We start from the raw sequence: 27963 nt of genomic DNA on the forward strand, positions 1-27963 counted from the left end.
TTTCAGCCTTATCTTTTGCACTGATGTGTTGGGCACCTCCATCATTGAGGATGGGGATGTATGTGTGGAACCTCCTCCACCAATGAGCTGTTTATTTGTCCACCACCATTCACAACAGGATGAGTCAGGACTGCAGAGCTTAGATCTTATCCGTTCGTTGTGGAATTGCTTAGCTCTGTCAATCAGGGTTGAGCCCCTGGCTTGGTGGTAATGGTAGAGTGGAGATATGCTGGGCCATGAGGTTGCAGATTGTGATTGAATACAATTTTGCTGCTGCTGATGGCCCACAGCGCCTCATGGAAGCACAGTCTTGAGCTGCTAGATCTGCTTGAAGCCTATCCCATTTACCACGGTGCTAGTGTCACACAACACGATGGAGGGCATCATCAATGTGAAGACGGGACTTTGTTTCCTCAAGGACTGTACAGTGTTCACTCTGGATGATACTGTCAGGGACAGAAGAATCTGTGGCAAGCACATTGGTGAGAATGAGGTCAAGTATGTTTTTCCCTCTTGTTGGTCCCCTAACCCCCTGCTGCAGTCCCAGCGATATCCTTTAGGACCCAACCAGCTCGGGCTGTGGTGGTACTACTGAGCCACTCTTGGTGATAAACATTGAAGTCCCTCATGTAGAGTACATTCTGTGCCCTTGCCACACTCAGTGCTTCCTCCAAGTGATCAGAATGGCAGTGTACTGATTCATCAATTGATGGAGGGTGGTAATAATCAGTAGGAGGTTTCTTTGCCCATGTTTGACCTGAATCCATGAGGCTTTATGGGTTTCAAGGGGTCCGAGGTCAATGTTGGAGACTACCAGAGCATCGGCCCCTCCCCCCACCCCAGCTGTATGCCACTGTCCTGCCACCGCTGCTGGGTCTGGCCTGCCAGTGGGACATGCCATACCCAAGGATGGTGATGTCTGGGACATTATGTGTAAGGTAGGATTCCGTGAGTATGCCTATGTCAGGCTGTTGCTTGACTGTGAGACAGCTCTCCCAATTTTGGCACAAGCCCCCTGATGTTAGTAGGGGAGACTTTGCAGGGGTGACAGGGCTGGGTTTGTTGTTGCCATTTCTGGTGCTTAGATCGCTGCCAGATGGTCCATCCAGTTTTATTCCTTCCAGACCTTTTAAGCGGTTTGATACAACTAAGTGTCTTGCTTAGCAGTTTCAAAGTCAATCATATTGTGGGTGGGTCTGGAGTCCCATGTAGGCCAGACCATGGAAGGCCAGCAAATTTCCTTCTCTAAAGGACATTCGTGAACCTGATGGGTTTTCACAACATTGATCACCCCCGTCCCCAGAGTTTTGGGATTACTAATCCAGTGACAATACCACAGCATCACCATCTCCCTGATGCATTGCAATGTTCTCCTTGCTACTCTATCATTCTCCAGTCCATGCACTCCAATTTGTGTCAAAAACCAGCTTAAGGGCTGGTTTAGCTCACTGAGCTAAATCGCTGGCTTTTAAAGCAGACCAAGCAGGCCAGCAGCACGGTTCGATTCCCGTACCAGCCTCCCCGGACAGGCGCCGGAATGTGGCGACTAGGGGCTTTTCACAATAACTTCATTGAAGCCTACTCGTGACAATAAGCGATTTTCATTTTCGTTTCATTTTTCATCGCCTGCTGCTGAATGAGTTCTACTCACAAATTAGTCCTGTCCACACTGAGGCTCATCCGGTGTGCACTAAAGGCAGGTAGGATGCCAAGGGTGCTATGCCTGTTGCCTTCCTGCCTTTGCTGGTATTTTACCAGCCAGTAGGGTAGGTGGTTGGTTGTCCACCTATCCTTAGGCCAATTGCGACCACTTAAAGGTCTCTTCCCACCGCCGCAATTATTGTATTAGTGGGTGGGCTCTTCACCATCTGGGGAGCTCGCTCAGTACAACCTTGTGGCCTCCCTTTGGACTCGGGGAGGGGGGGGGGGTGGAGGGTCGTGTTCCTCCAGACCATGTACCTGATACTGTCATGTGAGTATCCCTTTAAGAAAGGTTTAGTCTCTTATCATGTGACTTGTAGCACATTGGGCTGTGGCTGTGAGATGAGAGGGTTTATTTTTAGGTTTCAGTTTGACTGCTTAGGACAGCAGAAAGAGAAAGAAGTGCTTTCTCTGTTTTCATTTTAAAAGCTGTTCCAGTAATACACATTGGTTGTGGCTAACTGCCTTGGTTACTTTAAAGATATAATTTGCTTTCAGGAAGGAGTTTGAATCTGCTGGTTGGAACTGGATCAAAATTTCAGGGAAAGGCCCAGTCCCATTCAAGTGAGAATACAGTGTGCTGGGCCATGCCCTTGAAAAGAGGTTTTAGTTTTATTGGATGTTGTAATTGAATTGGAACAGCTAAGGGGGGATATATAGATTATTGTAGCTGTGTGGTGTCTTTATGTTTGTAAATGATAACAATTCTTGCTGTGTTTATATATATATATATATATATGTTAAATATATTCTTAGAATAAACCTTGTTTTGATTGAAGTGTCTAGGAAGTCATCATAATCTTTATTGTCACAAGTAGGCTTATATTAACACTGCAATGAAATTTCTGTGTATAGCCCCTAGTCGCCACTCTCCAGCATCTGTTCGGGTACAAAGGGGGAGAATTCAGAATGTCCAATTCACATAACAAGCATGTCTTTCGGGACATGAGGGAATAAACCGGAGCATCCGGAGGAAACCCATGCAGACACGGAGAGAACCACTGTGCTAGTATGATACCCATTCTGTCTGATGAATCACACCTGCAGTGAAGGCTTTTGTGCTCATCATAGCCAAATTTAACATAAGGGTTGAAGGTCAGGTGAACTTCATACTACACTTTGGAGTTTCTAAGCCCTGGCCCATAACAATACCCACGGGGGAACCCACAGCAACAAGTTCCGTCATTCCCACTGATCGAAGAGCAGCCCCTCACAACCAACCCCACCCCCCACCCCTCCATCCCTAGCTGGAGCCTACCTGATTAGTCCAGCAACTCAACCCCACTCACCTACACAACATGCTCGTTCTCGGCTGACTGGTCTGAGGACTGCTGCAGTACCAAACAATGGCCACCACTCCCAGTGACACTGCTGATATATAGAGCTGCTGACCCCGATTGGCTGGCAGCTCCAGAAGGCAGACATCCAGCCTTGGGAGGGGGAGATGTTGTGGAAACCAGGACTGCACGCAACTACTTGCCTGAAGAATGAAACATTGAGTTGTGGTTTCCAGGGCCGATGGGGGTGGACTTAACCCTTTCTGGTTTGTGGCTGTGGCCACTACCTCCACGTAGAATCTCTTATTTTCCCCTTTCTCCCTTCAACGACCTGTTAGCCACCTTGGTCTGTCTCTGTGCCTTTCATTCCCTACATTTTCCTATCTCCCTCTCTGTCTTCCATTAATAACCATGCCAAAGTCATTCTCTAATATGCAGCCTTTGTTTAGCCATCCTTGCCAAACCTTCCTGGCTCAACCTTGGTTTCTCTATGTCTATTTTGCAATGTAAAAGGTTATGATCAACTCAGACTTAGCCACAATAACAATCTGAGAATCATGGCATGTGATATCACTCTTATACTGACATACGGAGGTGAGAAGTGGACGGTTTGCGAAGCAATGCAGAGAAGAATTGAGGTTGGAGGGATGAGGTGAATAATGAAGCTTATCTTGGATAAGTCACACCTACTAGGGCAGCACGGTAGCACAGTGGAAGGCACTGTTGCTTCACAGCGCCAGGGTCCAAGGTTTGATTCCCGGCTTGGGTCACAGTCTGTGTGGAGTCTGCACGTTCTCCCCGTGTCTGTGTGGGTTTCCTCCGGCAGCTCCGGTTTCCTCCCACATGTCCCTAAAGACGTGCTGTTAGGTGAATTAGACATTCTGAATTATCCCTCTGTGTACCCGGACAGGCGCCGGAGTATGGTGACAAAGGGGTTTTCACAGTAACTTCATTGAAGTGTGAATGTAAGCCTACTTGTGACAATAAAGATTATTATTATTATTAGACGTGTTAGTAAAATCTGAGACCTAAAGAACGGCACTAAGATCAGGAAGAGGCAGTTGGAATTTCTTGGGCAAGTAATGAGAATTAGAACTTCTGTTTTGATGGGAAAGGTCGATGGAAGTGATCGAGATGGAACAAAGAATGTCGCACCCACAAAGATGATCCACGCCTCCAGAGCAAGATTGACATGGAGGTCCATGGTCGCCAATGCCCTCTGAGGACATGGTACCTGAAGAGAGTGTTTTGGGGATGTTTCTGGGGATAGTGAAAAATGAAATGAAAATCGCTTATTGTCACAAGTAGGCTTCAATTAAGTTACTGTGAAAAGCCCCTAGTCGCCACATTCCGGCATCTGTTCGGGGAGGCTGGTACGGGATAAAGCGAGCGTGCATCTTGTTTACAGCAGGTGGGAGAGTTTTTCGAGTTGCAGCAGCCAACTCACTAAGTTGATGCTTCCATTCTTGCTGAGGTGACAATGTAGGAGGAGGCAAATCCCATTCAGTGGCAGAGGGTTATTAAAAAAAGGTGGATCGAGGGAAAAATGTCAGTGGAAGGAGAGAGGAAGTGGATGGGCCAAGAGGATAGAAGGACAGAGAAAAGCTTGGGGGGGCTGTTGGAAGGAGTCGGGACAGCAGAGGGCTGAGAGCAATGAGAATAGCGGGAATGCGATTGTAAAGACGAGAATACAGACAGTACTGTTTGCCCGAGAAACAAGTGAGCAGATTGCATTCCGTTTCTACAACAACGTAAGGCTGAGTGTTCAGCTGTAAATTCGAAAGCTTAAGAGTTTGTACAATTTAGAGAAGGATTTTTTGACGGTAAAATGCAAGGCGACTTTGTTGAAATGTTACGCTAACTTGATGAAACACAGCAATCTTCTCGCAGACCAAGAACGGACAATCACCATCAATTAGGTGGGTGTCAAAGGTCACACAACCCTGACCCCACTTACCTCTAACATCCTTCATTAGCCCCTTTTATCAACCATTTATCTATTTGGCGTCAATTTTGACCTTTCTTCACTTTCACAATCTTGTCCTGTTCCCCACCCACCTCCCCATCACACCTTGTCCCACCGAGCAAGGCATGGCACAGTACAGGACAGCCCAACACAGCCCAGTGTGCCACAGTACAGTATAGTATAGTACTGTACAGCACAGTAGGCATAGTATGGCCCAGTACAGAACAGCACAACAGTATGGCACGGCACCAGGGATCGGGCCTAGGAGTGCCTTGCCTGTGACATGGGGTCCCCCAAGGACCCCCTTACAGGTGAGTTGTGTCCCGTTGGGGGGGGGGGGGGGGGGGAGGGTTCGAGACATTGGGGCGCCATTTAAAACCAGCATCCCAATCGCCTCCTGGACTGAGGAGATCTGGCGAGTGGAGCTTCTCAGTGCAGGAAATGGGGCTAAGTCTAAGTGTGGCCTCGGGGACATGTCCATCGGGACGTTCCACACTGTGGCCCTAAATTGCAACAGAATCCCGTTCGATAGCGTGGTCTTTCTTGGCACTGCAAGTGAACAGGCAAATGAGGTTAATGGATCGGTCAATAGAGATGCAGCGACAGACATTGAAAGGTAATTTCAGAATAGATACAAGAAAGAAACATTCCAAGGGAGGGGGCACACCGGCTGTGGTGAACTAAAAAAGCTAAAGATAGTATCAAACTTAAAGAAAAGGCATATCATTGTGCACGATGGGCTGCAGGGCAGAAGATTGGACAGAATATAAAGAATAGCAAAGAACAACAAAAATATTAATATGGAGGGAAAATATAAGAGTACCAGACAGCTAGCTAGAAATATAAAGATGGATAGTAAGAATTTCTATAGATACTGAAATAAGAAAAATGTTAACAAAGTGAGCATCAGACGTATGGAAAGTGAATTTGGGGAATTAATAATGGAAAACAAAGAGATGGCAGATGAATTGAACAGGTATTTTGCATTGTTGTTGACCATGGAGGATACAAGCAATACCAGACTAATTCCATGGATGGTGGGACTGTCATATGAGGAGAGATTGACTAGGTTAGGATTGTTCTCGCTGGAGTTCAGAAGAATGAGGGGGGAATCTCCTAGAGACTTATAAAATTCTAACAGGACTAGACAGGGGAGATGCAGGGAGGATGTTCCCAATGGCGGGTGTGTCCAGAACCAGGGGTCACAGTCTGAGGATTCAGGGTAAACCATTTCGAACAGAGATGAGGAGACATTTCTTCGCCCAAAGAGTGGTGAGCCTGTGGAATTCACTATCACAAGAAATAGTTGATGCTAAAACATTGAATATATTCAAGAGGCGACTCGATATAGAATGGGATCAAAGGGAGAAAGCAGGATTAGGCTATTGAGTTGGATGATCAGCCATGATTGTGATGTGGCAGAACAGGCTCGAAGGGCTAAAAGGCCTCCTCCTGCCCCTATCTTCTATGTATTTATGTATCCCAGAAATAGCTGTACATCACAAAATGGAAGGGACAGAGGAACTCAGGAACATTACAATTACTAGGTAAGTGGTACTCAGCAAACTGTTGAAGCTGCAGGTTGACAATTCCCGAGGTCCTGATGGCTTTTATCCTCAGCTCTTGAAAGAAGTGGTTGATGAGATAGTTGATGCATTGGTTTTAATTTTCCAAAATCCCCTGAATTTTCAGATCACACACTTGAGTGAATGGAATGCACTTACCTCACTTTGATGTGGTTGATGTTTGTAAACATTGGAATTTCAGCACTAAGGTCACTCATCCATGAAGGGAGATGAATGAGTCATGGTTGCAGATGGATTGTGGAAGCTGTCAATCACAGCCCACAACTAGAAAGGAATGAATGACTTCCAGCTAACAGATCTGAAGGGTTGAAACACAGGACACAGCTATTCACCTTTGAGGAAGGGACATGTGGAGCTTCCAGGTAAATGTTACAGCTGTAATTTTTCTCATGGCCCCTGTCTGGACTGCTCTCTTGCTTCCAGACAGGGGTCTCTTTTCTGGAGGGGTGGACAGGTCTGTGCGAGGTATGCCTTTAGTTAAGAGGGTCCCTTTAGTCAGGGGAGCCCTGTGAGGGGATCCTTCAGTTGGGGGGTCCCGGTGGGGCTCTCTCTATTAAAGAGGTTCCTGGGGGGCGGGGTCTCCCAATTAAGGGGGTCCTTGGGGGGAGGGGTATGGGGGGGCTAGTAGTGCATTGTGGGGGTTGGCCCTCCGATGGGCTTTGGGAGCAACTCCTCTAAAGAATTAACCCCTTGTCCCACCGTGAAGTCCACCACATCAGGGCCACGCTGGTAAATACCAGACGTGATCCGCACCCAAGTGATTCCCGTCCCAGGAGTCCGGAGAATCACGGAGGGCTGGAGATTAGGGTGGCGGGCCCGCTAAATGGATGCAAGTGGGTCATTAAGACCCACTTACATTCATTTACATCCTCCCTCTGGCGCGCGTTCGTGAACCTCGGGTGCCAGCAAGGTGTGGGGGGGGGGGGTCGAAGAATCGCGTTCGGATCGCTGCTGATCCCAATTTCATTTTTAAAATTTAGTGTACCCAATTAATTTTTTCCAATTAAGGGGCAATTTAGCATGGCCAATCCACCTAGCCTGCACATTTTTGGGTTGTGGGGGCGAAACCCACGCAAACACGGAGGGAATGTGCAAACTCTACATGGACAGTGACCCAGAGCCGGGATTGAACCTGGGACCTCGGCGCCGAGAGGCAGCAATGCTAACCACTGCGCCACCGTGCTGCCCTGCCGATCCCAACGCCTGTTTCTCCATCCCATCGGGAAACGCCCTTTGGGCGTGGTGGGACGGAGAATCCAGCCCCAAACATCTGAACAAAGAACGATTACGTGGGTGAGTGTGAGAATGAACGAGGTTAAACCGAAATACCCATCCCAGATTCTTTCACTATGTTGGGCACAGACGTTTGTGCCTGCTCTCTCACTCACTCAGACTCCAAGGTGTGTGAGTGCAAGAGATTTAGAGCGAGGATGAGCGAGAGAATCTGTATGGGTAAGTGAACGAATGAGTGAGATTAGAAAGGTATACAGTGTTCAAAATAAACGCGCTGAATGTGTAAAGTGGCAAGAGAGAGGCACAAGTGTCATAAGGCTCATTTGTGCAAAGGTTTTGAACCCTGGCGCCGGAGGTAGAAAGGCAGACACAATCACACTCTTCATTGAGTGCAGCGCATTATTGATTCCCCCCACCGCTAACCATCTCTGTGCCCCACAAAATCCTGTCCCACCAGAACCACAACCGCTCATATCTGCTGAATTAGAAGTTGGGAAATTTCGGGGAGGAATAGGAAGATGGAGGGTGGAGCTTAGAGCAGGAAGAGGGCCAATCAGACGATGCAGTCATGCATCTTCCTGCCGTAACACTGAGAGGTTTATTTACATTATTCACATACATTGTACCCAGCAGTTTATTATAATTTCAAGTTAAATAAGAACGCGACCACCAGTGATACAATAACCATTGCTCTGCCACACTCTCATCTGTCCGTGTGCCTTTTCCTCTTCACCGACTATATTGAATTAGAGTGTCAGTCTTAATAAGGTGCACATTAGGGACAGCATCGTGTCAGCACGCTGTGTACAGTACGAGTGAAGGAAGGTCGAGGGAATGGCTGTGTCTTCCACGAGGTCACTCTCTAATCTTCCGGGTTTTTGTTCAATCCCCCCTGTCTCTTCACGTGGAAGTTACTTTTCCGTAAACACTTTTAAAACACTTTTTAAAAAAAAATAAAAACAACACAACAAAGTAAAAGGAAGTGTCGCTCGGAGATGTGAGGATTTTGCAGTCCTTTGGAGGGTTGGTAATGACACACCTCACTCTCGACTCTTCCCCTTTAACCTGGTGAGCTCCTGCGATCACTTCCAGATCCAACACTGAGTAGCAAGCCGTGCGTGGTGGCTCGGGGAGGGTGGAGCGGAGGGGATGGGAGGGGGGAGAGCAGGTTACGCCCCTCAGGCCTTCAGAGGATTTCTGAAACAGAACGAAAAGTTATTACTACCAGAGATACAGACAAGTCCATTGTGATTCTCCTCTGCCCAAGAGGGATGGGAGTCTTGGGAGTTATACTGCAGTCAGCACGGTATGGGGAGTGGAGGAGGCAGGGGATCTTTCTGACAACCTGGTTTGGAAGCTGATCCTAGAGTTTCAAGATGTGTGTTGACTAACACTGCTATTCGTGGCCCATCAGAAGGTATGGAGCCCAGAGCTCCACAAAGCAAAGACTAGCTTAGAATGGAGCTAGGGACTGAGGGGCTGAGAGCCAGACTGGGCATATCTGCAATGCTGTGCACCACCTCAAGTTAAACTGCCCAATGAAAGCCAATTCTCAGATACTTTTCCAGAATCCTCCACCAACATTGAAATACATGGGGCCAGAAATTTCTGTTGCTCGGGTGGGTGAGCGCCCAACCCAGAAACGTGTAAAACTGCTTGTCCCGATGTCACCGCGTACTCGTACAATATTTTGTCCGGCGGGCACGTGCGAAGTTGGAAGCTCACCGGCGGACAATCAAGAAGGCAATTTAAAGGAATTGAATTGAAAGGATTTTACGTGGGCTCGTCTGCTTTTACAAGCAGTGGGTGGGGCAGCACGGTAGCATTGTGGATTGCACAATTGCTTCACAGCTCCAGGGTCCCAGGTTCGATTCCTGCTTGGGTCGCTGTCTGTGCGGAGTCTGCACATCCTCCCCGTGTGTGCGTGGGTTTCCTCCGGGTGCTCCGGTTTCCTCCCACAGTCCAAAGAAGTGCAGATTAGGCGGATTAGCCATGCTAAATTGTCTTTAGTGTCCAAAATTGCCCTTAGTGTTGGGTGGAGTTACTGGGTTATGGGGATAGGGTGTCGGTGTGAACCTTGGGTAGGGTGCTCTTTCCAAGAGCAGGTGTAGACTCGATTGGCCTCCTTCTGCACTGTAAATTCTATGATTGGCCAGGCAGCCGTTACATTTTAGCTGCAGCCTCAATCCAGGACCGGAAGAAAGTCAGGGCTCAAATAAAATTAACAAATGTGTCTGCGGTACTGTGCACTGGGGGGCATATTTTTTCTTTTGACATTTAGCTTTTTTTTAACAATTCAGCAGCTCCCTGAGACAGCTCCACATCAGCAGTCCCGAGAGAGCACATTGGAAACACCAAACCGCACACTCCCTGTTCTTGGTGCCCGCTTCCCCTGTTCTCAGCCTGTCACAGAGCTTGTTTCACACCAGGTGACCGTTAATTGGCCACCCCGCGTAATATCGCGTTAACGCCGCGATCACATTAGTGAGGAAAGTAGTTTTGTTTTCTTCGTGACTGACATTTGGGAATTATCTGATGTTGAAATTTGATCAACTTCAATATAACAACTCCCATCTAATCCACACACCCTCATACACCTGTCCCCTCCCTCACACACCTACCCACTCACTCCCTCCCCTCTCGCACTCCCGCCCCCCTCTCTCGCACACCCATCCCCTCTTTCACACCCGCCCCCTCTCTCGCACACCCGTCCCCTCTCTCACACCCGCCCCCTCTCTCTCACACCCGCCCCCTCTCTCTCACACCCGCCCCCTCTCTCTCTCACCCGCCCCCTCTCTCTCACACCCGCCCCCTCTCTCGCACACCCGTCCCCTCTCTCGCTCACCCGTCCCCTCTCTCACACCCGTCCCCTCTCTCGCACACCCGCCCCCTCTCTCTCACACCCGCCCCCTATCTCTCACACCCGCCCCCTCTCTCTCTCACCCGCCCCCTCTCTCACACACCCGCCCCCTCTCTCGCACACCCGTCCCCTCTCTCACACCCGCCCCCTCTCTCGCACACCCGCCCCCTCTCTCTCACACCCGCCCCCTCTCTCTCACACCCTCCCCCTCTCTCACACACACGCCCCCTCTCTCGTACACCCGTCCCCACTCTCACACCCGCCCCCTCTCTCACACACCCGTCCCCTCTCTCACACCTGCCCCCTCTCTCTCACACCTGCCCCCTCTCTCTCACACCTGCCCCCTCTCTCACACACCCGTCCCCTCTCTCGCACACCCGTCCCCTCTCTCACACCCATCCCCTCCCTCACACATCCGCTCCCTCTCTCGCAGACCCGTCCCCTCTCTCACACCCATCCCCTCTCTCACACCCGCCCCCTCTCTCTCACACCTGCCCCCTCTCTCGCACACCCGCCCCCTCTCTCGCACACCCGCCCCCTCTCTCGCACACCCGCCCCCTCTCTCGCACACCCGCCCCCTCTCTCACACACCCGTCCCCTCTCTCGCACACCCGTCCCCTCTATCTCACACCCGTCCCCTCTCTCACACACCCGTCCCCTCTCTCGTACACCCGTCCCCTCTCTCACACACCCGTCCCCTCTCTCGCGGACCCGTCCCTTTCGCACTCCCGCCCCCTCTTTTGCACTCTCACCCCTCTTTCACACTCCCACCCCTCTTTGGCACTCCCGCCCCTCTTTCGCACTCCCGCCCCCCTCTGTCACACACCCGTCCCTTCTCTCACACACCCGTCGCCCCTCCCACAAACCCATCGCCCCTCCCACACACCTGTCGCCCCTCCCCCACACCCGTCGCCCCTCCCACACACCCGTCCTCTCACTAACATGGATGGTGCTGGTACTGTGGTATTTTCACTGGACTAGTGATCCAGAGACCAAGGGTAATGCTCTGGGGACCTGGGTTCGAATCCCACCAGGGCAGACGGTGAAATTTGAATTCTATTAAAAAATCTTCTGGGATTAAATGTCGAAGGATAACCATGAAACGATTGTCACTAAAACCCATCTGGTTCACTAATGCCTTTAGGGAATGAATCCTTACCTGTTCTGGACTATATGCGATTCCAAATCGACAGGAATTTGGTCTCAGGGATGGACAATAAATGCTGGCCCAGCTAGAGATGCCCATATCCCATGAACTAATAAAAAAATACACCCACTCCCCCCTCTCACACTGACACCCATATTCATACACTGCACCCTCCCCCCCGACACACACACACAGTCCACACCCAGTCTCTCTCTCTACATACACAGCGTCTCTCTCTGTCACACACACCTACACGCTCACAACACATTAGCTCTATCACACTTACACAGCTTCTCTCTCTCCCTCCTACAGTCCATCATGGTGGAAATGCGACCCGACTGTTGCGGCAGTTTGCTTTTCCGTACCTGCTACATGCTGGGATTGAATTCCCGTTGTTTTCTTAATGAAGGAACTTTCCTCCTCAAATGCAATGATGGGATTGACTGGAATCCCGTCAGCTGTCAGACTGCTGAGGCATCCTTTCTCCCTGTTACTGTCCACAGTCTCCTTTAAGCAGCCCGTGTGATTAGAGAGCTCGACAATCTCTTCAAAGTCCTGTGATGCCACCTCCTTGGGAGAAATCCCATTTTCCTGTTTGTTCGCCTGCACTCCGTTGGTGAGGACATCTTGTTTCTCACAGCCATCTTCTTCTGCAGGCACCCTAATGGGTACAAGAGGCTGGTTTTTAGTTTCCTTTTCCCAGTCATTCATCCTTCCTCCCCTGCACCCCCTGCCTCCCCAGTCACCCCCCCCCCCCCCCCCCCCCAACCCCACCCGTATCAACTGCCACTACCGCCCTAAACTCAGTCCAAGTGTAATACTTTCCATTTCAAACACAGAATGGTACTAGGTCAGAAAAAATTAACTGATGAGGTGAGGTTGATTGACTAGGCTTGTGTTCCCTTCAGTAAGAAAAGTAAAGTCAGCATAGTCCCAAATGACCATCGGCTACTTTCTCCTTTGAGGGGGAGAGCTGACTGGCGGTGATTTAACCTGAGAATCACCACACCTCAGGCAAGGGGCCAGGTTGAGAAAGTGGGGCCTTCATGAATAACCGCAGCCAGCATGGGAATTGAACTCGTGCTGTTGGCCTTGCCTCTTGATCACGAACCAGCTGTCCAGCCAACATGAGCTAAACCAACCCCCCCCATTCAGAACAGACAATTAAGACCAAATCTAATTGTGGTGATTGGATGATTGAAGTTTGATAGGTGCAGCAGGAACAGAACAAGGGGACATAACTTTAGAATGAAGAGTTTGGCTGATCAGGGGTGGTCAGAAACCCTTCTTCACACAAAAGGGAATATGGAACGGTCCCCTCCCTCCGCCACCCCTAAAAACCTGTTAGACTGGGGAGGGGATAGGGCACATGAAAATCTGAGAGCTGAGATTGCGAGGATTTTTGGGCAGGGATATTAGGGAGTAAAGCCTGTACCAGCCTCCCCGGACAGGCGCCGGAATGTGGCGACTAGGGGCTTTTCACAGTAACTTCATTGAAGCCTACTCGTGACAATAAACAATTTTTTAATAAATGGAGTTCAGATGGTGGTTTAATGGTAATCGTAATGGACTAGTAATCCAGAAGCTCAGGCTAATGATTTGGTGACATGGATTCAAGTCCCACCATGAAGTATTTTAGGGTACAGCAACTTAATAAAAGAACAAAAATTAACGCAGGGACAAATTAAAATCCAACCCCTGCGGTGCCCACTGGGCACGGAAGGCCTCACATGTTCCTGTGGCACCGCATGCTACCTCTCCACAGGCACCCAGCCACGAATGAAGCTGTGGAAGAGGGGCAGACAGCCTGGTCGGACGACCCCTCGGTCGCTCGCTGCCTGGACCTGTTAATGGCAAGTTTTTCCAGGCCCAGGAGCAACTTCACGAGAAGGACCTCCTCCTTCCCCTCTCCGCACCGGGTGCCCGTGGAGCAGGAGCGTGGGGCTGAAGTGTAACCAAAACCTAACGTTGTTTGGAAACTGAAAAGGGAGTGCAAGTCCCACCATGGAATTGATGTCATTTAAATTCAATTAGTAAATCTGGACGAGGGTCAATTATTGAACATCTCGTTCACGAATGCCATTTAGGGAAGGAGATCTGCCATCCTTACCTGGTTTGGCCTACATGTCATTGCAGACCCAAAACAGTACCCGTGATTCTGAACTGTACAATTAAGGGCCCCGTCCCATCGCTGTTCGTATCACCCCAGCAGTGGGCAGGTCCGAAACTATGTGGGGAGCATGAACAGAAGATCTTGCTCGGTGGTTTGTGGTCTGGGGAAGACCCTCATTCAAAGGAACTCAGCACCTGATCGGCATCAGAAAGGAAGGGGGGGAGGAGTGAGGGCATAGAGAGCCTACCCTTTGCCCTTGCTACCCACCACCAAAACACTTCACCCTGCAAACTCTTACCTCTGGCCTGGATCATTCTGCAAAACTGGGCCTCTAGTGGGTGTTGTTCCAGCAACAGCCACCGAATGGCGCTACCGACCAAGATAGCTCTGCCGTCTGATTGGCCGGCAGCTTCCACCCCCCCCCCCCCCCCCTCCCCCCCACTCTTTCCTCCCTTCCCCCATCCTCGGGTCCTGATTCCTGTGGAAGGCCCACCATGTGGCCTGTTAACTATCTGATTGGTTGTTGATTTGGTGGGCATTCGCCAAAGGGGGCAACAGGGGTCCTCACGAGCTTTCCAGTTGGCTGAGCCATCACCTCTGTAAAATTCCCCTTGATATTTCCAGCTGTGGGGATTTTAAAACTAGGATCGTAAATATCCAATAGATGAGTAAATCCAGTCGGGAATTCAGGAGCAACTTTCTTACTGAGAGAGTGATGGACCGTGGAACTCAGTAATCCAGGGAGTGGTTGATATGAATAATCTAGATGTATTTCATGGGAATTAAACAAGTACCTGAAGGAGAATGTGTCGATGGAGCTAAGTGATAGAAGATGAGAGGAGATTCATGTGGAGTATAATCACCAGTATGGCAGCGTGGCCTGTTTCTGTGCTGTACATTCTATGTCTATAATTCTAGGTGTGTAAGATGCTGAACATAGGGGTTAACCAGCTTCTCTGAAATGAAACTCTGGGTGCAAATAGATTTGACGAATCAGGTTATGTTGAGGCAAGAGGAGAGGGAGCAGCAAAGTACTGAGCCCCATTTCCACTGTCAAATTGCCAAGAACGTGAAACCCAAGCCTTCTGCTTTCAAGTCCTGTGCTCAACAAACACTGGCTCTCTGAACGTCAGAGTGAGATAAGCAAGAACACTCGTTTGTCAAGACTTTGGAAATGCAATCAGCAGACAGGGCGGTCAGCAGACAGGGCAGTCAGCAGACGTTACGGTCATCAGACAGGGTGGTCAGCAGACAGGGTGGTCAGCAGACAGGGCGGTCAGCAGACAGGGCGGTCATCAGATGTTATTCATCAGACAGGGCGGTCAGCAGACAGGGAGGTCAGCAGACAGGGCAGTCAGCAGACAGGGCAGTCAGCAGACGTTATGGTCATCAGACAGGGCGGTCAGCAGACAGGGAGGTCAGCAGACAGGGAGGTCAGCAGACAGGACGGTCAGCAGACAGGGCAGTCAGCAGACGTTATGGTCATCAGACAGGGCGGTCAGCAGATGTTATGGTCAGGAGACAGGGCGGTCAGCAGACAGGGCGGTCAGCAGACAGGGCGGTCATCAGACATCACGGTCACCAGATAGGGAGGTCAGCAGACAGAGGTCAGCAGACAGGGCGGTCAGCACACATCACGGTCATCAGACATCACGGTCACCAGATAGGGAGGTCAGCAGACAGGGCGGTCATCAGACAGGGAGGTCAGCAGACAGGGCGGTCATCAGACAGGGAGGTCAGCAGGCAGGGAGGTCAGCAGACATCACAGTCATCGGACAGCGAGGTCAGCAGACAGCGAGGTCAGCAGACAGCGAGGTCAGCAGACAGTGAGGCCAGCAGACAGCGAGGCCAGCAGACAGCGAGGCCAGCAGACAGCGAGGCCAGCAGACAGCGAGGTCAGCAGACAACGAGGCCAGCAGACAGTGAGGCCAGCAGACAGTGAGGCCAGCAGACAGTGAGGCCAGCAGACAGTGAGGCCAGCAGACAGTGAGGCCAGCAGACAGTGAGGCCAGCAGACAGCGAGGTCAGCAGACAGGGAGTTGAGCAGACAGGGCGGTCAGTAGACAGGGAGGTCAGCAGACAGTGAGTTGAGCAGACAGGGCGGTCAGTAGACAGGGAGGTCAGCAGACAGGGCAGTCAACTGACATCACGGTCATGAGACAGGGAGGTCATGAGACAGGGAGGTCATGAGACAGGGAGGTAAGCAGACAGAGCGGTCAGCAGACAGAGCGGTCAGCAGACGGGGCGGTCAGCAGACGGGGCGGTCAGCAGACGGGGCGGTAAGCAGAGAGGGCGGTCAGCAGACAGGGAGGTCAGCAGACAGGGCGGTCAGCAGACAGGGCGGTCAGCAGACAGGGAGGTCAGCAGACGGGGCGGTCAGCAGACGGGGCGGTCAGCAGACGGGGCGGTCAGCAGACGGGGCGGTCAGCAGACGGGGCGGTCAGCAGAGAGAGCGGTCAGCAGACAGGGAGGTCAGCAGACATCACGGTCATCAGACAGGGCGGTCAGCAAACTGGGCAGTCAGCAGACAAGGAGGTAATCAGACATCACGGTCAGCAGACAGGGCGGTCAGCAAACAGGGCTGTCAGCAGACAGGGCGGTCAGCAGACAGGGAGGTCAGCAGACATCACGGTCATCAGACAGGGCGGTCAGCAAACAGGGCTGTCAGCAGACAGGGCGGTCAGCAGACAGGGCGGTCAGCAGACAGGGCGGTCAGCAGTCAGGGAGGTCAGTAGACAGGGTGGTCAGTAGACAGGGTGGTCAGCAGACAGGGTGGTCAGCAGACAGGGTGGTCAGCAGACAGGGCGGTCAGCAGACAGGGCGGTCAGCAGACAGGGAGGTCAGCAGACAGGGCGGTCAGCAGACGGGGCGGTCAGCAGACGGGGCGGTCAGCAGACGGGGCGGTCAGCAGAGAGAGCGGTCAGCAGACAGGGAGGTCAGCAGACAGCACGGTCATCAGACAGGGCGGTCAGCAAACTGGGCAGTCAGCAGACAAGGAGGTAATCAGACATCACGGTCAGCAGACAGGGCGGTCAGCAAACAGGGCTGTCAGCAGACAGGGCGGTCAGCAGACAGGGAGGTCAGCAGACATCACGGTCATCAGACAGGGCGGTCAGCAAACAGGGCTGTCAGCAGACAGGGAGGTCAGTAGACAGGGCGGTCAGCAGACAGGGAGGTCAGTAGACAGGGCGGTCAGCAGTCAGGGAGGTCAGTAGACAGGGTGGTCAGTAGACAGGGTGGTCAGCAGACAGGGTGGTCAGCAGACAGGGCGGTCAGCAGACAGGGCGGTCAGCAGACAGGGCGGTCAGCAGACAGGGCGGTCAGCAGACAGGGAGGTCAGTAGACAGGGTGGTCAGCAGACAGGGCGGTCATAAGACATCACGGTCAGCAGACAGGGAGGTCAGCAGACAGGGCAGTAAGCAGACAGGGAGGTCAGCAGACAGGGTGGTCAGCAGACAGGGAGGTCAGCAGACATCACAGTCATCAGACAGGGCGGTCAGCAGACAGGGAGGTCAGCAGACATCACAGTCATCAGACAGGGCGGTCAGCAGACAGGGAGGTCAGCAGACATCACAGTCATCAGACAGGGCGGTCAGCAGACAGGGAGGTCAGCAGACATCACGGTCATTAGACAAGGCGGTCAGCAGACAGGGAGGTCAGCAGACAGGGAGGTCAGGAGACAGGGAGGTCAGGAGACAGGGAGGTCAGGAGACAGGGAGGTCAGGTGACAGGGTGGTCAGGAGGCAGGGTGGTCAGGAGGCAGAAAGGTCAGGAGACAGGGCGGTCAGGAGACAGTGAGATCTTTCAGGAAGGTTAAATTGGAAGGATTGAACTGTTGTCCATGAAAGGATATGTGGTGTGCAGAAGGCAAGAGGGCCACATAACCTCTCAGAATCACGGAGGGGTTTGGGGGTTGGATAGGTAGACAGTCCGAATGAATTTCAAATAGGGTGATTTTTAAAAATTGCTTCCAGAAGCAAAACTCCTCTTTAACCTTGAACAGGTTTTGAGTGAATGCTCATATCATGAAGGTGCATTGTCTGCAGCTCAGTTGTCTTCTGCTGTGTAATTGTAACAATGCAAAAGATACCTTTGTTTTTAGACTTACCCCAACTCTGCGAGTGGATGATCCTGTGACGGACAGTCCGTGGCATTGACAGACAACTCACCAGGTTCCTTGTCAACTGGCGCCTCGTGCTGATCTTCAGAGGTGTCGGCCTTCTCACCATCAGGACCAGCTTCTGTGGAAAACGCAAGGGCCTTTCACAAATCAACACTTCTCCCTCCAGCAGGGACAAGCCAATCAGTGCACAAAATGGGAGCAGCACAGGCTCTTCCTCATCAGGTTCGTAGCAGTTATCTACACTTTATTATCAAGGAAAAGTGTTAAAACCCAACTGCCTCAACTCTCACCCGCCATCCTCCATCTCCTCATGTATTCCTCTTCAACTGTCCATCTGACAAACTACTCGAAACATTCACCACTCCCAAGCTAAGGAACTCCTCCAGATACCATTCAAATTTACTGTTCATTCTTTCTACGTTTATATCGTTTGATCTTACTTAGTTCCAAAGATGTGTCATATTGGACTCGAAGCGTTAATTCTGTTTCTCTCTCCCCAAATGCTGAAAGACCTGCTGAGTGTTTCCAGCATTTTCTCTTTTATTTCAAGGGGGTGAAAGGTTATTGGGGATTAGGCCGGAACATGTGGTGGGAACCGCAGTAATTTGCTTTACTTGATCTTACTTCCCTGATATAATTTTCCATACCTGTATTATTTATGTTTTATGTGTTGGTGAGGTGCCTTCTGGGTAGTCTCTCCCGACTAGTTTCCCCTCCTCCCACCTTCCTTTGTACCCAAGAACACGGAAGTTACTAAATGATAAAAGGCCATTACTATCTTCGTAGTCCCAATAATACGATAATGGATTTTTTGACTAATCAGAGCAATTAATCTCTAAATTAGTCTACACCAAACATGAAGTGAGGGTGTCCTCCAAAGGAAGAGTGTTTTGAGGACTACAGGTACTGTCCAACATGTTACACTTATAACATGTACATTTCAAATTTCCCCTCTACTGTATCCCAAAGGGCATTTCCCATGCGTACATGTCCCAGTTTGTATGATATTGATGAGAACCAAACGGGTGTTCCTCACCAGCGCTTAGATCAGTGTTGCCTCGAGAGAATGTACTTTACTGATCACAGAATCAGGGAGCAGAGAAGGAGCTCATTCAGCTCGTCAGGGTCATTCCCGTTCTTTGAAATCGGAAGTATTATCCAATTAGTCCCACCCTACTGCTCTTTGCCCCATAGCCCTGAGAATTTCTCCTTTGCCAGTATTTCTCCAACTCCCTTTTGGAAGTTGCTATTGAACCTGCTTCTGCCATCTTTTCAGGTGATGCTGGAGTCCCAGTCTTTTTTCAAAAATTGATCAGCATTTGGAGGAATGAACAGTCCATTGCCGCTCCCAGTTCATTTCCACCCACTAAAAGCTAAGCCTAGATAAATGGTGCCGAATGTACCATAATGTGCATATTTATCAGGATTGAATTTCACTTTGCTCCTTGACTGCTCAGATCCATAATGTGCCGAAAACATTTTGAACATCATTTAACTGCACTCAACTGGCTTTCAGACCTTTAATTTTAACATCAAATCGAACAAAGATATCACAGTTGTCCAGCATCCGAGCCAATTACAGTTGCAGAAAAAAAACCTGACAATGGTTCATGCGCTGGTCTCTACCCCAGCTCCCGTGTAATGTTAAACCCTCTCCATGTCTTACATTATAATTCCCCACCTCGTCTGTCACAGTCAAAAAGGTATCCTGTGTGGAGGTCAAAATTGAGGACGCAATTCTTAATGGTAGCCATGATGTTGAGATGCCGGTGTTGGACTGGGGTGGGCACAGTAAGAAGTCTTACAACACCAGGTTAAAGTCCAACACGTTTGTTTCCATTCACCTGAGAAAGGAGCAGTGCTCTGAAAGCTAGTGATTTGAAACAAACCCGTTGAACTTTAACCTGGTATTATAAGACCTCTTATTGTAATTCTTAATGAGCATTTTGCATTTGTCTTCACAAAAGAAAATGACAATGGAGAAAGGACTTTTTAAAAAATATATTTTTCGTGGGATTTCTAGGCCAGCATTTATTGCCCATCCCTAATTGCTGTCGAGAAGGCTGCGGTGAGCTCTCTTCTTGAACCACTGCAGTCCATTTAGTGTAGTACACCTAGCTATTAGGCTAGGAGTTCCAGGATTTTGACCCAGCGACAGTAAAGGAACGGCTGATATATTTCCAAGCCAGAATGGTGAGTGGCTTGGAGGAGAACTTTCAGGTGTTGGCACATTTGTAAGTAGATAAATCACCAGACCAGGATGAAATATGTCCTAGACCACTAAATGAAGTAAGGGAGAAAATAATAGCAGCTCTGACCATCATTTTCTCTGGTTGTGGGTGTGGTGCCAGGGCCTGCTAACACGGTACTGTTGCTTGAAAAGGGGCAAAGGGATAGACTTTGAACAACATAATCTTGGAGGTGGGCAAGTTATAGGAATAAATTCTGCGAGACATTGTAAATAGTCATTTAGAAAATCATGGATTAAGCAAAGACAGTCAACATGGATTTGTTAAGGGAAGGTCATGTCCGACAAAATTGATGGAACTTTTTGAGGAGGTAACAAGAAAGATTCATGAGGGTGGTGCATTTAATGTTGTACATGGATTTTAGCAAAGACTAAAGGTACTGGACAAAAGATTGATCAGAAAAGTAATACATTTCATGCAATTTGAGGCGAGCTGGTGCCAAAATTGGCTCAATGGCAGGAAGCACGGGGTTATGATTAACAGGTGATTTTGTGACTGTATCCAATGAAACTTCACAGAACTCAGTACAAGGCCCCTTGCTTTTCATGGTATGCATCAATGATTTTAGACTTAAATGTATTGGACGATTAAGAAGTTGGCAGCTAATACTGAAAATAGCCACATGCTTGTTAGTGAGGAAGAAAGGAGCAGACCTATATTAATAAGTTAGGTGGGCAGATAAATGGCAAATGGAATTCAGTGGGGAGAACGCTGAAGATATGCATTGGGGAAGGCAAACACGGCAAGGAAGTATGCAATAAGTGGTAGGATACTGAGAAGCGTAGAAGATCAGAGGAACCTTGGAGTTTATGTCCACAGATGCTTGAGGGTGCATGGACAGGTAGATAAGGTGGTTGCAAAGGCATACAGATGACTACTTTATCAGCTGAGACACAGAATATAGAAGAGCTCAGAGGTTGTGCTTGAACTGCATAAATCACTAGTTATTCAGTGGCTAGAATATTGTGTATAATTCTGGTCAACCACAATAGCCATACAACAGCTCAGCATTGAGGCACAGTACGTAACTCTGGGAATTCGAGGGAGGTGCTGCCTGCTCTTTTCCAAGACAGGGAGTTGGAGACAGAGACACCTGAGAGCAGTAGCACAGAGGTATTGGTGTTGGTGATCTTGAAGTTTTTTTTCTGTTCTCTAAACTGGGGAAGTAATTTAAACTAGTGTATTATTATATTAAATTTATAGCCTGACAAGTTAAACTCCATGACAAGTTTGCGGATCATTATTGAGTAGTATTTCTAAATTTGAAACCTAATCAGCTAAATAATACACCATAAAGGTGGAAAGGCAGGTGATGTGTAGCATGTGGGTATGCCAGTGTGACTCACAGCAACCATATCACTCACTCAAGGAACTTCGGCTCGGAGTTGATGAGCTGGAGTCTGATCTTTGTACACTGCAATGGATCATAAGGGTGAACGTTACCTCTCCTCTTTGTTCCAGGAAGTAGGAACATCCCTTTGGCTAGGTACTTCAATTTTCTCCGTGGCCAGGGACAGGAGTGGATAATTTCAAGAGAGGCAGTTATGGTGTTCCAAATGGCAGTACTGGAGTAGCCTCAGTCCTTGCAATTTGTCCAAAAGGTTTGAGATTCTGACAACTTGTGTGAATGAGAGCACAGACTGCAGGGAAGATAAGTAAAATGTCCACAGCACCATGGTGCAAGGGGAGATTCAAGTGAAGGAGTAAAAAGGAATATAGTTGGAGTAAGGGATAAGGGATTAGGGGGATAGATACCATTCTCTGCAGCCAAGGGTGTGACTCCTGAAGGGAGTCTGCCCAGTGCCTTCTCTGGAAAGAAGGGAGTGGAAGGACCCAGTGGTTGTGGCCCATATAGGCACCAATGACATTGGCATGATCAAGAAGGTTTGCTGAGGGAGTATGAGCAGCTAGGAGCTCAATTATAAAGCAGAATTGGAAAGGTAATAATCTCTGGATTAGTATCTGAGCCACGAGCAAATTGACAGAAGGTATTAATTCATAACAAGATGGAAGAATTGATAGTGCAAATAGAAATAAATAAGCAATATGATAGCTATTACAGAAACATAACTGCAATGTGACCAAGGCTGTGTCATGAATACTCAAGGGTGTTTGGAATTACAGGAGGAACGGAAAGCGTTGGCCGGGGGGGGGGGGGGGGGGGGGGGGTGCTGCTGCTGGGGAGCTCTGTTGTTGCTCTGTTATTAAGGGTGAGATCAGTACAGTAGTGAGAAATGGTTCGAAGGATCAAATGTGCAAAATTCTCCCAAAAAATGACTGTAATTTTGGGTGGGTTTGGCAGGGTGATTCAAGCCGGGTGTTAGGGCGCGATCTAGACCGATATTCACCCATATTTAGTCATTTGTTTAGAGACTGGGGAGTTTTTCCACTGGAAAAATCTCACACTTAGGGTATAATCTAATGGCCGCGCCCGATTTGGGGCACGACATGGCTGATAAATCTCGCAAAAGGCCTCTCGTGAGATTTACTTGGCTCATTACACCTTGCAAAATCTAACGGGATCTTGCGAGGCGTCATGATCTGGATCCCACCCACAATAGGCAGGACCCAGATTTGTATATTTAAGTATGCAGTCAGGCTCACTTGAATATGCTCTCACCGGAGTTACCCGGAGAACCCAAGCGAACGCCTTTCAGCACTAGTCTCCATCAATGTGGACCTTGCGCACTGCACATGCGGGGGGTCTCCCAGGCGATCGCGGGCTCCTGGGTGGTCGGGCTCTGGACAGGGTAATACCCTGGTACTCCAATGTCAACTCCAATGCCAACAATGTGCCACTGCCAGCCTGGCACTTCCAGGATGCCCAAGTGACACTGACAGCTTGGCAGATGGCAGTGCCAAGGTGGCAACATGCCCATGCTGGCGATTGGGTCCTGGGGTGCCCTGCTCTTAAGAAGTGGGGTGTGGGAGACTTGATAACCCTCTTACAGGTTAGTTTGAGCATTGTGGGGCGGGGAAAGTCTGGAGACTGCAGCGGGGGATCCAGAGATCGGGGGCCATTCAAAGATGAACTATGTGTGCTTTTGGTGGGGTCTTCTTCGCCGAGGCCCCGAAATGAAGCAGAGTCCCATTTAAGAATCGGATCATTTTTGCGTTCGACATAGCGGTTTGGATGCATCGCGCGCGGCCCAATATGCAGCCAGACAAGGGGATGGGTGATGGGTGCAAGACCGGGGGAGCGGGGAATGATACTTCCAGAATAGGTTTGGGTGGGTAAGTAGCTACATTGTAGGACAGAGTTTAAAACAAGAAGCAATGGGGGCTTGTAAGAAAGGTACTGCAATAATCATGGGAGATTTCAATCTTTATACAGATTGGATGAAGAGAATTGTCAAAGCAAGTCTGGACTATGGAGCTCCTGAACTGTATTCAGTGCAGTTTATTAGAACAATGTATTTTGGAACCAACCAGGGAACAGGCTATTTAACAGGCTATTTAAGAGGTGGCAATGTGTAATGATCCGGATTAAGTGATGACCTCGTAGTATAGGATCCACTAGGTACGAGTGATCATAGCATGATAACATTTAGTGTGGTAGCACAGTGGTTAGCACTATTGCTTCACAGCGCCAGGGTCCCAGGTTCGATTCCCGGCTTGGGTCCCTGTCTGTGTGGAGTCTGCACGTTCTCCCTGTGTCTGCGTGGGTTTCCCCCGGGTGCTCCGGTTTCCTCCCACAAGTCCCAAAAGATGTGCTTGTTAGGTAATTTGGACATTCTGAATTCTCCCTCCCTGTACCCGAACAGGTGCCGAAATGTGGCGTCTCGGAGCTTTTCACAGTAACTTTATTGCAGTTGTAATGTAAGCCTACTTGTGACAATAAAGATTATTAATTAATTAATCAGTTTGATGGTGAAAATTGTGGATCCGAAGCGAGTCTTAAAAATTAAATAAAGACAAAGGGCAGCACGGTAGCCTTGTGGACAGCACAATTGCTTCACAGCTCCAGGGTCCCAGGTTCGATTCCGGCTTGGGTCACTGTCTGTGTGGAGTCTGCACATCCTCCCCGTGTGTGCGTGGGTTTCCTCCGGGTGCTCCGGTTTCCTCCCACAGGCCAAAGATGTGCAGGTTAGGTGGATTGGCCATGATAAATTGCCCTTAGTGTCCAAAATTGCCCTTAGTGTTGGGTGGAGTTACTGGGTTATGGGGATAAGGTGAAGATGTTGACCTTGGGTAGGGTGCTCTTTCCAAGAGCCGGTGCAGACTCGATGGGCCGCATGGCCTCCTTCTGCACTGTAAATTCTATGATAATTACAAGGGTGTGACGGCAGAATTGACTAAAGTGGGCTCAAAAAATAGGTTGAAAGGCAAGGATAGAGAAGCAGCAGACTTTTATGGAGATAGTTTATAACTCTCAACAGAGATACATTCTATCGACAAAGAAAGACTCTGTGAGAAAGATTCATCATCCATGACTAACGAAGGAAGTTAAGGATGGCATCAAATTGAAAGAAAAGATATGCAATGCTGCAAGGATTAGTAGCAGCCCAGAAGATTGGGATAACTTTCAAATCCAGCAAAGGATGATGAAAAATAAATGGTAAAAAACCAGGATAAAGTCCAACAGATTTGTTTCAAATCACTAGCTTTCGGAGCACTGCTGCTTTCGCAGGAGAATGAAGAGGTAGGTTCCAGAAGCTACGAATACCGCATACCTGGTGGGTGGTGTTCTCACACGGTACAAAGTGCATACTCGTGCAAATCGTTATCTACCTCATACACTGCAGGAAAGGATGTCCCGAAGCATGGTACATTGGCAAGACCATGGAGACGCTGCAACAACGGATGAACGGACATCGCGCGACAATCGCCAGGCATGCATGTTTCCCTCCAGTCGGGGAACACTTCAGCAGTAAAGGGAATTCAGCCTCTGATCTCCGGGAGGTAAGCGTTCTCCAAGATGGCCTTCAGGACGCTCGACAACACAGAATCACTGAGCAGAAACTTATAGTCAATTTCTGCCCACGTGAGTACGGCCTCAACCGGGACCTTGGATTCTTGTCCCATTACATTCACCCCCCACCATCTGGCTTGGGCTTGCAAAATCCTACCAACCGTCCTGGCTTGAGACAATTCACACCTCTTTAACCTGGGGTTACCCGTCTCTCTGGATCTGTAAAGACTTAATTATCTGCAAATGCTCGCATTCAAAGTATCGTCTTGCATCTTTTACTTTGACTATCTATATGTTTCTGGAACCTACCTCTTCATTCACCTGAGGAAGGAGCAGTGCTCTGAAAGCTAGTGATTTGAAACAAACCTATTGGACTTTAACCTGGTGTTGTAAGACATCTTACTGTGCTCGCCCCAGTCCAACGTCGGCATCTCCACATCGTAAACAAAAATGATGAGGGAACAGTTCGAATTTAAGTGAAGGGCAGCAGGGTGGCGCTGTGGTTATCAATCCTGCTTCACGGTGCCAAGGTCCCAGGATGATCCCAGCTCTGGGTCACTGTCCATGAGGAGTTTGCACATTCTCCCTGTGTTTGTGTGGTTTTCGCCCCCACAACCCAAAGATGCACAGGGTAGGTGAATTGGCCACACTAAATTGCCCCTTAATTGGAAAAATTAAGAGAGAGAGAAGTAGATGAATAGTGTGGGAGCACAGGAAAGGAAAATGTGTAAATGTGAGTATGAGGAGCAAGAAATGGAGAAGATGCAATCGAAAGAAAGAGGGAAACAGTAGGAAAGAACGTATGTGCGTGGGAGGGAGGACGAGGGAATCTGAGCAGGAAAGAGAGAGAGAGTGAGAGAGAGAAAGAGAGTATGTGTGATAGAGAGAGAAAGAGAACACCAGAGAGACTGAGCAAGAGTCAGTGTTGTCTATTTTAACCCCTGTGAGCTGTTTCCATAGTAACAGGTATGAGGAGTCCTGTCAAGTTGGAGCAAAGAGGAGAGGAGCACAACTGTATTGTCGGGAGTGAGAGGTGAGCAGTCTGAACCAGCCGTTTCGAGAATGGAGCACTGCGCCGGGGGTGTAAATTGTAGATATTCTTGGACAGGCCGCGAGGAATATTTGAAGCATAAAGCTAAGGCCTCTGATTTTCCATCCTCTTTGAATCCAGTTACACAATGCAGCATCGGCAGAGAAGGGCTGGGGAACCGGAGGTCAGCGCTGGGGGACACGAGGTCAGCGCTGGGGGACACGAGGTCAGCGCTGGGGGACACGAGGTCAGCGCTGGGGAACCGGAGGTCAGCGCTGGGGGATCCGAGGTCAGCGCTGGGGGATCCGAGGTCAGCGCTGGGGGACGGGAGGTCAGCGCTGGGGGACGGGAGGTCAGCGCTGGGGGACACGAGGTCAGCGCTGGGGGACCGAGGTCAGCGCTGGGGGACTGAAGGTCAGCGCTGGGGGACTGAAGGTCAGCGCGGGGGGACACGAGGTCAGCGCTGGGGGACGGGAGGTCAGCACTGGGGGTCCCGAGGTCAGCACTGGAGGACCCGAGGTCAGCGCCGGGGCACCGGAGGTCAGCGCCGGGGCACCGGAGGTCAGCGCCGGGGCACCGGAGGTCAGCGCCGGGGCACCGGAGATCAGCGCCGGGGCACCGGAGGTCAGAGCCGGGGCACCGGAGGTCAGAGCCGGGGGACCGGAGGTCAGCGCTGGGGGACCAGAGGTCAGCGCTGGGGGACCAGAGGTCAGCGCTGGGGCACCAGAGGCCAGCGCTGGGGAACCAAGGTCAGCGCCGGGGGACCGGAGGTCAGCGCCGGGGGACCGGAGGTCAGCGCCGGGGGACCGGAGGTCAGCGCCGGGGCACCGGAGGTCAGCGCCGGGGCACCGGAGGTCAGCGCCGGGGCACCGGAGGTCAGCGCCGGGGCACCGGAGGTCAGCGCCGGGGCACCGGAGGTCAGAGCCGGGGGACCGGAGGTCAGCGCCGGGGGACCGGAGGTCAGCGCTGGGGCACCAGAGGTCAGCGCTGGGAGAACCGAGGTCAGCGCTGGGGAACCGAGGTCAGCGCCGGGGGACCGGAGGTCAGCGCCGGGGCACCGGAGGTCAGCGCCGGGGGACCGGAGGTCAGCGCCGGGGGACCAGAGGTCAGCGCCGGGGGACCAGAGGTCAGCGCTGGGGCACCAGAGGTCAGCGCTGGGGGACCAGAGGTCAGCGCTGGGAGAACCGAGGTCAGCGCTGGGGAACCAAGGTCAGCGCCGGGGGACCGGAGGTCAGCGCCGGGGGACCGGAGGTCAGCGCTGGGGGACCGGAGGTGACAGTAAAATAATCCAGCTGCCTGATAAAACTGATGGCTGAACAAGCAGCTCATCTAATAATAATAATAATCTTTATTATTGTCATAAGTAGGCTTACATTAACACAGCAATGAAGCTACTGTGAAAAGCCCCTCGTCACCACATTCCGGCCCCTGTTTGGGTACACAGAGGGAGAATTCAGAATGTCCAATTCACCTAACAGCACGTCTTTCGGGACTTGTGGGAGGAAACCGGAGCACCCGGAGGAAACCCACGCAGTCACAGGAAGAACGTGCAGACTCCGCACAGACATTGACCCAAGCCGGGAATCAAACCGGGGACCCTGGCGCTGTGAAGCAACAGTGCTAACCACTGTGATACTGTGCTGCCTGACTGATCTTTCTTGTCATTTAGGTTTTTTAAATTATTCATTATTTTGTACCCAATTTTGCATTGCTGAATCCCCTCTAACTCTCTCACCACTTACCCAAACCCACACCGCTGCCCCTCC

At 50.3% G+C, this 27963-nt stretch overlaps 1 protein-coding gene and 1 long non-coding RNA gene across 5 annotated transcripts in view; one reads left to right on the forward strand and one right to left on the reverse strand.

Annotated features, from left to right (window-relative positions):
* LOC119968826 overlaps positions 1-18065 on the forward strand; it is a 28863-nt gene extending 10798 nt beyond the window's left edge. The window contains exon 3 of the long non-coding RNA XR_005461253.1: positions 17986-18065. This is a non-coding gene — a long non-coding RNA (uncharacterized LOC119968826). The remainder of the gene's footprint in view (positions 1-17985) is intronic.
* Positions 8339-27963, reverse strand: part of map7d1a (MAP7 domain containing 1a) — a 315894-nt gene continuing 296269 nt past the window's right edge. For 3 of the 4 annotated variants that reach the window (XM_038801643.1, XM_038801627.1, XM_038801654.1), the window contains 3 exons: positions 17992-18124; positions 12136-12431; positions 8339-8960 (listed from right to left, as the gene is read on the reverse strand). In XM_038801643.1, coding sequence (XP_038657571.1) covers positions 8950-8960; positions 12136-12431; positions 17992-18124 — 440 coding nt within the window. In that variant the 3' untranslated portion in view covers positions 8339-8949. The remainder of the gene's footprint in view (positions 8961-12135; positions 12432-17991; positions 18125-27963) is intronic. The other variant, XM_038801635.1, reaches the window with a different exon arrangement.

This window comes from Scyliorhinus canicula, chromosome 1, assembly GCF_902713615.1.
Source record: "Scyliorhinus canicula chromosome 1, sScyCan1.1, whole genome shotgun sequence".
NCBI lineage: Eukaryota > Metazoa > Chordata > Chondrichthyes > Carcharhiniformes > Scyliorhinidae > Scyliorhinus > Scyliorhinus canicula.